The 16,418-nt window shown below is 44.3% G+C and overlaps 1 protein-coding gene across 5 annotated transcripts in view; it reads left to right on the forward strand.

The window, feature by feature from the left end:
• The window catches only part of CADM1 (cell adhesion molecule 1), a 524,284-nt gene that overhangs the window by 479,991 nt on the left and 27,875 nt on the right, over nucleotides 1-16,418 (forward strand). For 4 of the 5 annotated variants that reach the window (XM_084860614.1, XM_084860616.1, XM_084860617.1 and 1 more), the window contains exon 8: nucleotides 3,691-3,759. The exons of the other annotated variant lie outside the window; for it this stretch is intronic. In XM_084860614.1, the coding sequence (XP_084716740.1) occupies nucleotides 3,691-3,759 (69 nt within the window). The remainder of the gene's footprint in view (nucleotides 1-3,690; nucleotides 3,760-16,418) is intronic. 5 annotated transcript variants of the gene reach the window in all.

The following is a 16,418-nucleotide window of genomic DNA, read 5'->3' on the forward strand; positions in this document are numbered from 1 at the left end:
AACCCCCTGCTCAATGCAGGAATCCAAGTCAGAGCATCCCTGACAGGTGGCTGTCCAGCCTCGTCTTGAACACCTCCAGCGTGGGAGAGCCCATCGCCTCCCCAGGTCATGGGTTCCATTGTCGTATTGCTCTAACAGTCAGGATGTTTTGATGTTCAGCCAGAATCTGGCTTCCTGTAGCTTGAGCCCATGATTCCATGTCCTGCGCGCTGGCATGATTGAGAAGAGATCCTGGCCTTCCTCTCTGTGACAACCTTTCAAGTCCTTGAAGAGCGCTATCCTGTCTCCCCTCAGTCTTCTCTTCTCAAGGCTAAACAGGCCCAGTTCTTTCAGTCTCTCTTCATAGGGCTTTGTTTCCAGTCCCCTGATCATCTTTGTTGCCCTCCTATGAACCCTCTCCAGTTTGTCTGCATCCTTCTTAAAGTGTGGTGCCCAGAACTGGACACAGTACTCCAGGTGAGGCCTAGCCAGTGCTGAGTAGAGGGGAATAGAGTATCCCACCTTGGCCTTGCATCTCTGTTGCATCAAATCAATATCTGTTTCAATGCCTACCTGGTGCAATTGGCTAGAATGACAGTAGAAAGCCTGGATATCTGACAGTGTGTTTCACATTCTTTTTCTGACTCTGGGGAGGAAAGGTTCCCTGCAGCAAGTCATGTCAGGAACCTCCTTTGCTGATAATGGGTTGTATTCAATGTTCATCTTCTGAGAGTAGACCCATTGCAGCGAATAAGACTTAGTCATGACTAACATAAATCCCATTCATTTCAACAGGTCTACTGTAAGTAGGATTAATATTGGATATGGCCCATTCTCCAAGAAGGGGGCCAGCCTCATTTCCTTGCTGATCTCCCAACTTGAATTATAGACCAGTCTTGGCAGGGTTCTTGGCCACAAGGTGGGGCTCATCTATACCAGGCTTAAAAACTAACATCCGCACATATTGAGCAACACCAAATCTGAGAGACTCTCAGCAATGTCACGCGTGCCCTTCTGACCTTCAGCACTGAACTAGAAAAGCTGTGAATATGGCTTACCCTTCTGATGGCATCTTATCCTAGCATCTGAAAGCATAAGGGAGAATGCAAGCTATAAACACCTACCAGACAAAGCAGATTTCATGTTTCCCATCATGCTAGGAATAGTCAGGGCCATTTCAACACAGTCTCTAACAGCAGGAAGAATTGATGGCAGACTAGCCAGGCATCCATCCTAGTCATTTCCTAACAAGCATGGCTTTCTCTGCATGCGGAGGAGACCACAGTCATGGATGGCTGAGTGAGAGACATAGAATCTAATCCATGGGGCACGATCCACCAGCAGGGTCCTCCTTCACATGCTCCAGTGAAATAAGCAGGAGCTGGGGTATTGCTCACGCTACAGTCTCAGAACCAATTCACACTTACCCAGCCACGTGATGTTTGCGTGGGAAGGATGTCCTTCATAAACATTTTCCTGGAGCAGCAGGACTGCACCATGGGGAGGTGTGTGCCATGCTGCTGCAGGCAAGTGTCAGATTGTTCATTGGCTGGCAGGTTCACGGGGGAGAAAATGGAGCCCCCATGGTGAGCACCAGGTTCTTCAGGTCAGGAATGGCCACAGGCTTCATGCCATGATGTGAGCTTCCCAGAGGCATGTGGCTAGCCCCAGTTGGAGGCTTAGCAGTGGACTAGTGGGAGCTCAGGTCTGATTGACAAAGGCCATTTTTATCCAGCATTGGACTCTTGTCCAATTCTTGAACAAGATTCTTGTTTGTTTGTTTATGTGCAGCATTTTTACCTTGCACATCAGACCCAAGAGGCTCCCAAGACAGTCCCTTCCCTCAACTTACAATCTAAAAGACGTGACACAAAAGGAAAAGGGATTGGGAGGGAGGAGGAAAAAAGCAAACCCCAGGCACCAGTCCTTTCATTCAAAGTTCTCGTAGGTGTTCTGTCTGGAAGGGAAGGGTGAAACAAGCTGCCGGCCACTGTTCCTTCTCTGGCCTATATATGGGGCCAGTTTGGTCTCCCCTTTGCAGTGCAGTTTATCCTGGGAGGCAGAGGGGGCAGCCGCCCAGTGGCCCTTGGCTCTCTGGCCAGTGGGTGAGCAGCACGTGGCTCTAAAGACCTGACCCTTTACTGTCTGCCTTCGCAGACAGTAAAGTCCTTTATTTCAGCTGGTGAAGTGACTGCCGAAGCGAGTGCCTGACGGTGCTCCCGAAAGAAGGCCTTGACCCGGCCTTGCAATTGCTCCAGGCCTCTCAGTGGTATTTGCAAATAATAACTCACTCAGTGACGCCGCACCTAGGTGATGCTTCCTATCTCCTGAGGAAGTTGTGCCAAACACAATAAAGGTGAAGCACATAATTAAAGTTTGGATGTATTAATTAGAAAATGTGAGAGCGTACTTGGAGATAAAAGAGGAGCAGATGTGTGAGTGATGAGAAGTTTGACATGCTCAAGATAAAATTTAAAATCAAAAGCCTCCGAACCGTTTCATGCTCCATTATTGCAGATTCATTCCTGAGTTCAAAGTCTGGTGCTCTGCTTAACACATTCAGTTTGATCATTTGGGCTGTGATATATGTGTGTGGGGTGGGGGGCTTCTTCCTCCCCTATCTTTGCCTTCTCTTTTTTTCCCCTCCACCCCAAGTAACTTTTTATGAAGTCATGATTCTCTCTGTTCTTTATAAATATTTGATGCTCCTTAAGATTATTTGCTGTTGACTTTTGCAGGTCAAGCATCTCCTAGACCATGGTGCTTATTTTCCCTTTTCCTTTAAAAAAAATGGGGGAAGAAGAAATCCCCTTCATCTTTATCTGTTGGGTCCATTAGAGGATGTGATATATTAAACAGGAGAAAAATGTGTGAGCCCTGGCAGAGCATTAATATTTATAAGTCACAAAGACATTGACTTTATTTTAAAAGAAATCTCACTAAAATCTTCCATGCATCCAACTTGATATTTAGTCGTGACATTCTCGTTCCCTTTTGTATTTATTACTGGCTTAGAAGTAGTTTTATACCCTGCTGGGATGTATTGATGGAGGGAGAATAATGAAGTTAACTGCTCTAGAGAAAAGCAGGGAGAGAGAGGGAGAGAATGCCATACTCATCTGCTGTTGATATTTAGTCTGTTAAGCGCAGCAGGCTCTCTCTTGCCCCTCCCACCCACCAGCAAGCTCCCAGCCCCTAATTTTTCAGATGTAAAAAAAAAAAAAAATCCCCAAGACAAAACATTATTATTGTTCTTATATATTATGAACTGTCCTACTTGCCACAGAAAACATGCTACGTATTTGTTTGATGTGGGTTTTCTTTTTCTTCCTCCACCCTCCCCAGGCTTTTCCCATACCATCTCACCCTCTGGCATCTATGACTAATTTTGTGCTCTGTGTTGCTTTCCCTGCCCCCTTGTCCTAATGTTTGTGGGAGGGGAGAATTCAGTGCTGGACCTCCGTCATCTTAAGCCAGAGCTGCTCCACTATATTAACATGTGGCCACTGGAGTCCCAGCCCCACACTTTAGCCTCCCCTCCTCCTCCCCCTCCTCCTCTAATATTTAAGACCATCTCCATAGGGATGAGCAGGGGAATATAACCATCATCCTTTGTTTTGCTTCTTTGTTAATTTATTGACCAGTTTTGTGTTCTGCTCATTTCTTTTAATTTTGCTTTTTTTTCTGTTTCCTTTTTTATATTTTATCTAGATCCCCCCACAACTCTCCCTCCTCCCACAACAACCACCACCACCACCATCCCTACCACCACCACCACAGGTACGGTACCTTCATAAACCATGGGTAAAGACCTGCATGTGTGTTGCTTTTTATGTATAGCAGATGGGCAGAGGTAGGGGTGGGGGAGTGAGAGGAGAGAAGGGGAGATATCACCCCAGCTATTTCATTTATTACTAATTTATTTCATTTTCGTTTGACCAACAGGATGTGACCACAAAGAGTCGAGGGTTCTGGTACTGGAAAGTGGCCTCCACTGTTAAATAACCCTCCTCTAATTGAGATGCCTGTTGCTGTTTGAGTTATTATTCTTTAAAACATAAAGCATTGATTCTCCTTTTGAACTTTGGATTCAGTAGTTTTGTCTACAGGCATCTTTCGTTGTACTAGACAATGAATTTGATTTTCAGTTATCATAATCTACCTCGGTGTCTTGCAGCTGTGAGTGTGTTGCACACAAAAATAGCTCCTTCATGATGCTTTCTAAACTAGTGCCCTCTGAATTTTAAATCTCTCCGCCCTCCCCCCCAGCCGTCCCATCCAGCATTCTCGGCCCCAAGGTACTTCCCATACATTCAACCACCATCAAATGCCATTTACACCACCCATCTTTTCCAGTGAGTTCATCCTCATCCATCTTCCATTGCCATTGCCACCCCCTGGATGCTTTCATCATATCATTCTCTCTCTCTTTCTCTCTCCCTTTGATAAGCATAAGTGCCAAACTGAGCCCAATATGGGAGGTGAGACTGTGCTACTCTCTCTTCTTAAGCAGCCTGTGATCCTGTTATGATGTCCCCTTCGTTTAACACGATGGTCAGCATTACCTTTTTGACTGTCACTGTGCCTTCACTCCCTTTACATTCCTGACTTAGGACACATGCTTTGCTTTTTCTGATACTCAGAAGTAATGGATCTGTGCAAGTAACAAAACCTTTCCTTCCAGTGTGCCTTAACAATCACTTTCTGTTGTGTTGTTTAGCTTTTTGCCTCGTCACATTTTTCTTCTTCCAGGATCTTAAGAAGTAAGAGCGTCTTTAGGTCTCTGTGCATTCTCAGAGTGCCTGTGTGGTTCACTTCAACTGGAGTATTGGGGGGGGGGCTCCATGTACCTCCTGCTGCTTTGTGCTGATGGTCCCCAGGTTAACTTCCACATGTGCCTTATCAACCCCTACAAGGAGCAGGTGAATGTGGCAAATAAATAGAAATTGGAGGGCAGGGGGTCAACTGAAGAATCTTGGCAGCTGACCGGTTGAGGAACAGTGCTCAGTAAAGTCAGCATTGTTGCTGCTGCTGCTGTTGTCGTCATCATCGTCATCTTCATGTATTGGCCATGTGAAGTGGCTTCTTGGGTTTGAACTATTTTGGTGAGGTTTCTTGTCTCTCAATGGAAAACAAGCTTAGATGAGGCAAATGTACCACTTTAAAATCCCTAGTAGATGTGCAAAGAGACTACTCTCCATGTGATGTCTTGCCCCTCGAGGTTGGGCAACACTCCCTGTGCAGGATGAGGCCTTTTCTGCATGGTCCATGTCACTGTATTCTTTCCAGTAGTGGTATGTCAGACCCAGAAGACATTTACACTTCTTTATTTTTCCCACCAATCAAAAGTTAAGCACCCACTTCAGTGGGAGAAGACATCTGAGTGCATCTTTTCATTTATTTCATTTCATTTATTATATTTCTATGCAGCCCCATAGCCGAACCTCTCTGGGCAGTTCACAAAAATGAATTCCTCAGGCATTAAAGCAAAAGATTTGTGTACTACAAATGGTACCAAGTTAGAGTTGGCCAGTAAATCAGAGTGCTCTTTAAGCTCAGAGCAAGAAATTTTAAGTAGGAATGATGCTATTTGGATTATAGACAATGTGACTTGATGGAGAGGGATTCTGTGGCTTGCAGGGGGAAAGAAGGTAGAGAAATGTCAGTCAGCAGTACTGGGGCGGGGGGCGGGGGCGCTTGACTATAAACCATCTCTCTATCTGCAGCACCATCCAGCTTCTCAGTGCCACTAGGAGGTAGAGAGGAGATAATGTGGACTAGTCACTGACTGTTTCTCATCCATTATTTTGTTGATCCTGCTATTTGCCAGACAGTGGTTCCCCAATAGCTGTTTACCCCAACTGAAATCAGTGGGATTCCAAAATGCTTTTTTTCCATATAGGTTTACACCCACTTTTCTTTCGAAGAACTGTCTCATCCCTCTTCTTCAGCCCTCTATTTGCTTCAGTTGTTGCTGTCATATTTTAATATAATAAGACTTCTTCTTTGTGCCTCCTCCATGCTGATTCTGTGGATTTTAATTTCACGATGTTTCCATCAGGGTGCTTCTAACTTAGTTTGTGTGCGTATTTTTTTTTTAAAGAAAGATCATTCCCATTTTTTAAGCTCAGCAGTCTAATTCCCCCACAGTTGATATGTAGCTTAATTTTGTTGCAGGAAATGTTGCTGATAAGTAGTAATCTTCCTTGTAGCCAATCGTGTTTCCTTCTCCTTTTCTTTCTTTTCACATGACTCAGTATATTACCTGCAGCAACAGTCAGGAGCTCAACAGGTCCCTTGTACTGTTAGAATCTTTGGATGAATTTAGAGTCTTCTGAATCTTTATGGAAACCATAGTCCCATCCTCACAGATTTTGCCTGGCCGTGACTTTGACGTGGTTTGCACATAGCGCTAACCCATAGTTTATTTAACCTATAATTTTTTGTTCTACCCGGGGTTTGTCCAGCAGACAATTGAACAAACTATAGTTTGTTTTCTCAATCCCTGGATTGTTTGGTTCCTCCTCTTTTGCCTACACCCTCCCAGTATCCCAACTGCCTTTGCAATGTTGTAGTAGTGGCAGGGAGAGGGGCTGGAATTGTTTACCACTCCTTCCTTCCACCTCTGTAGCCTGGAGGAACAACCTACAGTTCTGGGTTCATGTGTAACGACAACCCATAGACCCTGTTCAGACATCAGAGTGGTGTCCAGCGGCAAATAGTGGATTAATTAGCCCCCGGTTAGCTGCTGAGGGCCACCGTTAGATCAAGATAGGCTCATAACAACCCAGAGTCTACAACCCAAAAACAAACCAGGGGTTCTCTTTCTGAGTTGTCCATGGTTAACAAACCATTGTTTGCTAGCACAGCTGGGTTTACACATCATGAAAACCCAGAATTCAGTAACCCGTGGATTAAATAAACCATGTGCGAACCAGGTGTGCGTGTAGGCTTCAAACCACCCCCAGGAATGTAATTAATGGAGGGAGCAATCCTATGGCCACTAGACACTGTCTAGAGGGCCATAGGATAGGTTGGTTCCCAGAAAACTGACCTCCCCCCACTTCCTCACTGCCTCCAAGGCAGTGCGGAGAGGTCCCATCCACCACGCTTGCAAGAGGAGCACGGAGCGACTGAAAAGGGGTGTTCCAGGGGGCGTTCCGGGGTGGGGAGAGTAGAGCTGCGTGTATGACACATCCTGTGTGTCGTACACGCAGCCTTCTCTCCCAGTCGGCCCCCCGTGGCTAGACAGCCGAAAACGGCTGTCTAGAGGAAAATAACAGGGCAAGAGAGGTACGAACGATCTCACCTGTCCCTCTTCTGCCTTGCTTAGGATAGGCGGTTGCCTCCAAGTTCAGAGGCGGCTGCCTATCTTGATAGGATTGTGCCCTAATCCTAGGAGTCTTAGTCATTTGATTTTGCATAAATTTGCATCAAGATAAAATGATATTTCCAAAGCGAGAACCATACTTGCATCTTTAGAAATCGCATGTATATGTCATACCTGGCATTATTTTGGAAGAGGCATTCCTCCTGTGTAAAGAGAGAAAGGAGAACGCCTCTTTTACAGATGGTGCTTTCCCTCTATAGTTTTTATAAGTGCTTGTACTAAAAATATTTTAAAATATATGATGCCCAGTTAATTGAGGGAACCTTTTAGTCCATTAAAGATGTTAATGCTGATGAATTGGTTAAATGTTGCAGTCCTTATGTATAAATGAGACAGAGGGCTTCCATAATTTGCACACTTCAAAGTACATCTAATTACGCTAGCTAAGGACCTGTCAGTATAATAGGCCCAGAAACCTAATCTACGTCTTTGTGAATTTGCATTGGGTGTCTTAGCATTGCTATTTCAGCAGAAGATTTTGACAGTGAATGGGGCCAGTTGAAGCTCCTGATTGTGGCCACAGGTAATCACTGGCTTTTAGTGTGATTTGGCTTAAAGTTTGCTTTCAAGTAGCAGTTTTTTCCTCCTCTTCATGTCAGTGGCAAACCTCTTCAGAGGGCCATTCCAAACCCCATGCTTTAACTCAGACTGGTTCCCTGCACACATCACCCATCTCGTAGCTTCTGCGTAAGTTTCTCAGGAGCTGCATCTTCCCTTGGCACAAAATGCCCTTGTTGTAACAAACGATCTGGCACTGAGGCGTAGTTAAGCTGAGATTGCTACTAGAACAACTTTGTCAAATCCCGTTTTTTGATGGATGGGATCTTGCAGAGTTGCTGTGTCTTAGCAGACAAGCTGTGTATGTATTTATCTTATCCTGAAGGCTTGATATCTGCCCGTGTGGAATTTAACTTGGGCTCTCTCTCTTCAAACAGATGAAAGGTTAGAGAACGGAATGTCTCCCCTTCTCCTTTTCTGCAAGAGAGTGGGCTGCCTGCTTAAATTTCCCTTGTATATTATTGCCTGACAAATGGGCACAGAAATGAATTTCCGTTCTCTCGCTGCATTCTGTAGTACTTTAGAGCCACCCATTAGCCTTAAAAGCTTCAACAGCCAAACACCAATGATTAAATGCCGGTATAAAACTCCAGGAATGTATTTTGTTCCTTCTATGCTAAAGGTTTGTGTAACTGAAAACCATTCTCCAAATGAAATTAGCATAATTACCAACATTTTATGCAGTAGTCACAAGGAAAAATGCTTTCCTAAAAGCCTCAAGGGGCAACAGATCATGTCTGCTGTTGCTCTCACCCCTTCCTATGCTGCCAGCTGCTTTTTAAATTATTTCACTTTTTTACCAAGAGACTCATAAGGTTGAGGGGGTAGAAATCTAGATGGGAGACCCAAGTTCACATTCCAGCTTACACTCAGCTTTGGGCTCCATGGTTGACCTTGATGAAGTCTTAGGCTCTTTACATCAAGATGGGCAGCTGGTCATGTGATGGTTTAGAGGATTGTCCTTTTCAGCCCACTGCTCACAACACCCCAGCCATCCCCTTCTCATAGTCCCCAGCGGCAGAATACAGCAGTATACTTGCAATGTTATTTGTTCCATAACAGAAATCCCCACTTGTCACTCCTGAATGTTTTCGTTCAGGCCTGACTCCAGTTAGTTCCACCTCCAAAGACTTCCAGAACCACATACAAAGCAAGCACATTGTTTAATTTTTCCATGTTGTAATGTAGAGTGATTTTTCTATTGGTCTCAGGGGGCGGGGGTCCCCTCTGAGCTTTACCAAAACTCAGAGGGAACCCCTGAGATCAGTTTCCCAATGTGTCATGTGATGGTTTGACTCAGGAAACGGGTCTGTGACCTGCACAGAACTTCCACTCACCCTTTTTTATTCCAGCTCTATCATGGGCTGCCCCTTCAAAACATGCACATACACACCCTTTTGTATCACTTCAAAATGCCCTTGTGGCTTTATTCATTAGGATGTACAATATGATATGGCAGAGCAAGTTGCATAATTGAAATTGCCCCTGGAGTCTTCCCTTGAAATACTCCATTTGGACAGCTGTTATTTCCTGTGAGACAATTAAAAACTTCTCAAAAATAAACCCTCCTTCTCTTTGGGCACAGCACATTTTTTTATGTATTTAGTTTATTTCACCTCCCCACCCTACCCCGATGCACCGGTTTTTCTTCCCAAGTACAGCAATAATTTGTGTGTGTTGCCAATGGAAGCATGGGCCTGTAGCCTTTTCTGCAGCTGGATCTTGCTTGTTTCTTGGTTCTCAAGATAATAGAATGAAGGACACCCTCAGCATCTTCCCAAGGACCCCTATTGTTGGAGCTGACATGTTGGATCATGCCTGGGTTGGAGATTCCATCATGTCTTCAGCAGAGACTCCGGCACAGTCATAAGCATCCTCCCGATTCCTCCACACCTCATTCTTGCTACAGCCTGAACATATTATCTTTCTTTTTCCAAGGGGCTGCCTTTTTGGAAGACATTATGACTATTTGTAACACAGGCTTTCAGGGTGAGGTGGAATGATGTCAAGGCAGCCAGAAGATCATGAAACGATTCATGTGGACCTTCTTTCTTTTCTTTTAAACTATGGAGATCCAATGAAATTGGTGGGTAGCAGATTCAGACGAAAGGGAGTACTAAGAGAACATAAGAGCCATGCTGGTTCAGACTGGGGGTCCATCTAGTCCAGCATTCTGTTCACATGGTGGCCAACCAGCTGCCTATGGGAAACCCTCATGAGTGCAACAGCATCCTCCTGCCCATATTCCCCAGCAACTGGTGTACATAGGCGTACTGCCTCTGATACTGGAGATAGCATATAGCCATCATGTCTAATAGCCACTGATAACATTCTCCTCCATGAATTGGTCTAATCCCCATATCAAACCATTGAAATGAGTGGCCATCACTATATTTTGTTGTAGAAATTTCCATAGTTTAACTGTACTACTTCACATAATGCATAATTGTTTTATCGGACATTCTACCACAGTATGAAGCTTAGGTCATTGGCTTAGATGCCTTTAAAAGGGGGATTAGTTACATGAAGGAGAAGAGGTCTGTCAATGGGCATTAGTCATGATGGCTGTATGGCTCTTCAAGGTTCAGAGATCCATGTGCCACTGAATGCCAATTACTCATGTAGCTTGAGAAAGCCACCCTTTGATTTGGGACATGCTCTTTCAGTTATCACAGTATATAAAAGAAGAATCACATTCGCTTTTCAGCACCTGCTTCCATTAGACATGTCGATTCAAGCTTGCTTTGTTGTGAGACAAGGATAAATATGTTTGATAGCCTTTCTGTGCATGTCTGCAATATGGATATATGAGAAATTAATTTCAGTTGGTTTTTGACCAGGATTTAGCCAGCTTGCAACTTCTGGATCGAAGACTCAGGTGCAATCTGCAGTCAAAAGCCATACATGTCGAAGCTTGCAATGTGATTTGACAGCATGCATGCATTTGAAAAATTCTCATGGAAAAAATGTGTACTTTTGAAAAATGTGCACAAATATGCTTTAATCAATGGGATTAAAAATATTTCAAAGATGCACACAATTGATGCATACATGTGGGAAAGAACACATGGCTTTTCCTGTGAAAAGAAAAAAGAACAAATATCAGAATCTGATACAGACTCGAGTAGGAATGAGCTTCAAGATGGAATTTGGAGAACTTCAGCAAGCTCAAACGTTGCTGATTCGCACATCCTTAGTCTGCAATACAAACATTAAATGGACTTAAACATCCTGGATTCTCCCCAGGGAAATCCACACACACACTCACACACACTCCATTTTCAGAATTTCAGAAACAGCTATCATTAACCAGACCCTGATTTTTGTGGTGAGGTACATGTTTCCTCCTCTAGATGTTGTAATTGTGGCCTATGCACATCCCCAGGCATGCATTAAGTTGCCAGCAGCATTTCAAACATTGGTGCAAAGGATTTACTTAGTGTAACCTTCAGTTCCCGCAAATTATTTATTGTATCATCTTGGCTTTCTGTGGAGGCTTCCTTGTGTCCCTGGTAAAATGTCAAGTTAATTTAGAGTTGATGTTGTGATCTCCTGACATTTTCATCCACTGTGTAACCACATTAAAAGGGAATGGGGCGGGGGGCACACCTGAGAAGAAATAACTACAAGTAGCTTCTCCTGCCACACTCTGTCAATAAGCACCAGGAGCACTTTGGCTTGTTTGTTGTGAAATTAAGTCTGTGCTCCAAAGAAACCATATCACTTGTGCATCTGAAGAAAACACTCTTGAATAAGAGCAGACAGATGAATGAATTAGGGTTAGCTTGTTGTTCAGTCGTTCAGTCGTGCCCGACTCTTCGTGACCCCATGGACCATAGCACGCCAGGCCTTCCTGTCCTGCGCTCTCTCCCGGAGCGTGCGCAAGTTCATATTCATTGCATCCGTGATGCCATCTAGCCATCTCATCCTCTGCCGTCCCCTTCTCCTTTTGCCTTCAGTCTTTCCCAGCATCAGGGTCTTTTCCAGGGAGTTTTCTCTTCGCATTAGGTGGCCAAAATATTGGAGCTTCAGCTTCAGTATCTGTCCTTCCAATGAGCACTCAGGGTTGATTTCCTTTAGGATGGACTGATTTGACCTCCTTTATTTTGGGGACTTTTCCTGTCCTGTGCTTTGTGGTCTCTCATTTGGTACCTGGCATATCTGGACACTCCTGCTGTTGCCACACTTCTGCCCAGTTTGCTGTATTAACATACTGACCCCACCAATCCTCTTGGATCCACTGTCTAAACCGCACTTTTGGGGTGTCAGACTAGCACTGAATTGGCTTGCCTGACACCCCAAAAGCCATATGTTTAGTAGCACTTTCGGACTTGGTGGGAAAACAAGATAGCTCATGGAAGCTTACACAGGAGACGTAATGGGTGGCATTGTGAGACCTTTGATTAGAATCACTTTCTGTTTTCCATAATGCCAGTATTAAGGTGCTTCTCTGCCTCATGCTGCATGCAGAAATGTTCTGTTTTGCTAGATGGGAGGCCTGGATGAGAGGCCTGGATGGAGAGCTGTGTGGAATGAAGCATTAAATCTCAGCCCAATATGCGGTGCCATGCTTCAAAAAAAATTTCCATGCTACGCAGAACTACTAAATGGATCCTGATTATTTTCGTGAAACATCTGGTCTGCAAATGAAGCTGTCTCATGGGTGTAGTACAAGCAGATCATTCTACACAAAGCTTTCAGTGGAAGTGTGTTCTGCAAAGTGTGCGCTTGCTCCGATAGAAGTACAAAATTTGAGTCTTCCTCCAACTCCCTTTCAGGGTTGGTTTGAAGCCTGGAGAGAGTTGCTCTTCCCTGTATCTCAATCTGTTACATCTCTGTTCCTTTGCTCTCTTTGCCCTGCAACTCAGGTGATGGTTGAGTTTAAGTGACATGCAAGACAAATTGAAGGAGATGAGGACAGTAGAAATAAATGGAAGATTTTGGCCATATTCTGCTTTTTACAATCACGTAAGGATTTGAAATGCAGCCTGTCTCCATCAGGCACTACTTATCAATATCCCAGGGGAATCTGGCTGGCCGCAGGGTTCTGGAGAAGATAATCTGACCCCAAATGGCAGCTCTTTATTCCTAGGAACATTCTGTTCTGTGCGAGAATTCTGTGTCAAATTACCTAGTTTCTTTTTCTTAAGATTATGACCAATGGTGTGGTTAGGACTGCATCATGCCATCTCAGGTAGGTGATAACTGCACAGGGAGATATTATACTGGGAACAATATAGTTTTCAAAGCAGCAGCAATTAACTTACCTAGGCTCGTGGCAGCCAGCTGTGGGGCTTTCAATTGGAAAACTTTTAGGACTTCAAAAAAAGTTGTCCTTGGATTTTCAGTTTCATTTATGGAACCTATTCTGTTAGAGACTGTGGACCAATTTTATGGATTAGTTTTTAAACCCCCCAGTCTGTCACACTCAATGAACAATTTTAACTTGGAGAGAAGCCACCTGAATCTATTAGAATGTGCCACAGAGGAGTTTGAACACCACTGTTTCAACCAAATATTGCCCAGCTGTCTTGGAGGCGTGTGTGTGTGTGGGGGGGGGGGGGGGGCCTTATTTATTTATTTATTTATTTTCCTTTCGCTATTTAGGAGTGATGTCCAAAGGTATGGATAGTGCTGGCATTTGCAGATAGCATCTTCATGTTCCACATCCTGATAGGCATTAGTTATTTAATACCTTCAGTATCTATTATTGGTCTTTAAAAAGAGAGAGAAATGAGTAACACTTGAGACAAAAAGCAACTTGACACTGGGTAGAAAACGCCACTGTATTGTGGCTAGACCACTCTTTCTTCAGGTACTATTTTTGGATTATGCTCAAAAATAACTGATGCCTAGTTGGTGCACATATAGATGGGTGAGTGCGTGGGTGGGTGAGTGAGTGAAGAGGAATGTGATTCTGTTTTGTACTCCCTGCCCCAATGAATTTAGTTTAGCACTGCTAATTAGGAGTGGGCAAGATTGGTTCACTCTGTTTTTATACAAATTGTGCACCTGTATCTAATAACACAGGATATGTTCTAACATTAGCAAATAGGCTGAGGGGGGGCACTATCACTTATGGAACATTAGTACTCTAGAATTTCAGGCGGACCATTTTTATACATTTCTTAAAGTCCTTACTAAAGAGACAGAAGTGGGTGCTTATTTATCCTCTTTTCAGAATTGGGCGGGGGCTGTCATTGCACTAAGTGTGTGTATTGCCTTCTGCCTTTGAAAATGAACCCATTCATTACAGGGCATCACTGTAAAGTGCCTTAAGAATGTTTTCTGCGAAACAAAACCTCATGCACATCAACATCATTGCTAAACGGGAAGTCATTTGGGAAGATGGCCGTTGGATTGAGTTGGAGTTGGAGGCAGTGCACCTTTTAACCATTAACTGATTTGTTTCCTGCCGTGATCATCCAGCCCATCTGCTAATCATAACTTTGCCATTCCAGCTGCAGCCAACATGATGTTGTTTGACTTTGAATATTTGTTCGCCTTAACTGCTTGAGAACTTTGTGTTTCATTTTTGTTTGTTCGTTACCTGCTGATTCTCTGTCCCTGGATGGGAAAAGCGAGCTGCACTGTGCACACAGAACAATGTTCCTTGACTAATAATCTTTTTCCAGGACATGGACAGAACTTCTCATTCCAGCACAGTTTTATTTTAAACTGGAAGTTCACATAACTTCCCTCACCCACCCCCAGGAAGCTGGTCAGTTAATTATTTCGAGGACAGCATGCAATTTCTGGAGTCAACACACAGCTCAATCTGTTTAATTGCACCACCCCCTCAGTCCTGCCCCTCACCCCTATGTGTGACCGTACTAAAATGAGGCATGGTTGGCTATGCCATTGAGGGTGAAGGAGGGAGAGGCCACAAGCCTTTTTCTTGCTCTCACTTCTCTTGGGCAGTTTTGATGCTATAACTTTGCCAAAACTCCCAGCATCAGAACAAGAGCTTGATGTACTTGAACGGACAGGATTACAAATATGAATGCTGCCTGCGTGGGAATGGAGGATAAGACGTGTCATAGGTGACTTGTTGCCATATCGATCTTAATAAAAGTGCCTATTTCAGCTACGTAAGCGGGGAGGGTATTTTTTTTCCTTCAGTATTTTAATATGTAACCATCTATAAGTATTGTGTATTTTTCCCACGTGGGATATGTACATGTTTCATTTATTTATTTATTTAGTCTTGCCCAGTGCTCTGGAAAGTGAAGGGTACATTATCCTCTGTTTGAATGCAAAAGAGAAAAAAAAGGGCCCTTACTTTCTACGAAGTGGGAAGTTCGGCCCTTTCTGGATTCCGAGGACAGCATGTCAGCTGTGGAGAAACACCTCCACAGACCTGTCTTCCGTCATAATAAAGCTTAAGTTCTAGGGTAGTTTGTGAGCTCAGCTATATGTTGCGGAGCCTTCCATAAAGCTATGCTTCTGCTCATTTAAACATTGCCTGTGCTGAACCAAACAGTGTCCTTCCTTGTTTCTGCTGCACGATGGAAACTGCGTGTGCATTCTCAGCAAAATGCCTCCAGAACAGCCACTTTGTTGCAGCCACACCCCAACCAGCATGCATGCAGCTAAAGGTCTACGAAGCCGTTTGGTGCCGGAATGGAAAAGTGGGCAGGAAGCTTTAAGTTTGGCTCCAGCAGTGATGTCCAAGTACCCAGGGTTCTGATGTTGCTTGATGAATAGGAGAAGATTTAGATAGTTTATGTGATAAATGTTGGTGCCACGGCTGAATTGTAGGCAGAGCTAGACAGAAGCAGTACATCTAACGCAAGTTCCAACACATTCAAATACTGTTGTGATGAGTGACCTCTGCACGCCCACTGGGGGTGCTCCCCTGGTGCACAGAAAGGGCTATAAGTCCAAGACTTGGGAAGATGGAGAAGAACTTTTCTAACTGGGGAGTTGTATGGTGTAGAGGATAGAGTCAGCTATGAGGACTAGATCGCAGCCTCTACACCATCCTGGTGCCCTGGACAACAACCCCCATCATCCCTGGCCAAGGTTGGGGAAGGCTGCTCTACACCAGAGGAGAAATGTGGGGTCTATTTATGCTCCCTCAGCAAGATGGCAAGTCTGCTTGAGGATATCCCACTTAGTGGTGTTTCTTGTACCCCCGGCTTCCCCAATTCAGAGTCCCAAGCTGGGAGTAGGTTTGGCGACCTACTTAGCTCTGTTAGCACTGAAGGTTGCCATGCTTGTGGCCTGTACCCTTAATTAAAAACTACTAGAACTGAGTTGCTCTTCCATTTTGCCAGTCACATTCCCTGCAGCAGGAAATCTTTGAAATGCTCAGAGTTGTCTTAGGTATCTACCTCACAGAGCCCTCAATAGAGATGGGGATCTTTGCAGAGAGCATCTCTGATATTTCTGCAAAGACGGGGTGTGTCCTAGTTGTCTTTTTTATATAAACTATGCATGGCTTGCTAGAGGCAAGGCTCCCTTCCTACTGAAGACTTCTTTTACAGCA

Source organism: Heloderma suspectum, chromosome 6, assembly GCF_057233095.1.
Source record: "Heloderma suspectum isolate Gila_16-S chromosome 6, 16-S_ref, whole genome shotgun sequence".
Taxonomy (NCBI): Eukaryota; Metazoa; Chordata; class Lepidosauria; order Squamata; family Helodermatidae; genus Heloderma; species Heloderma suspectum.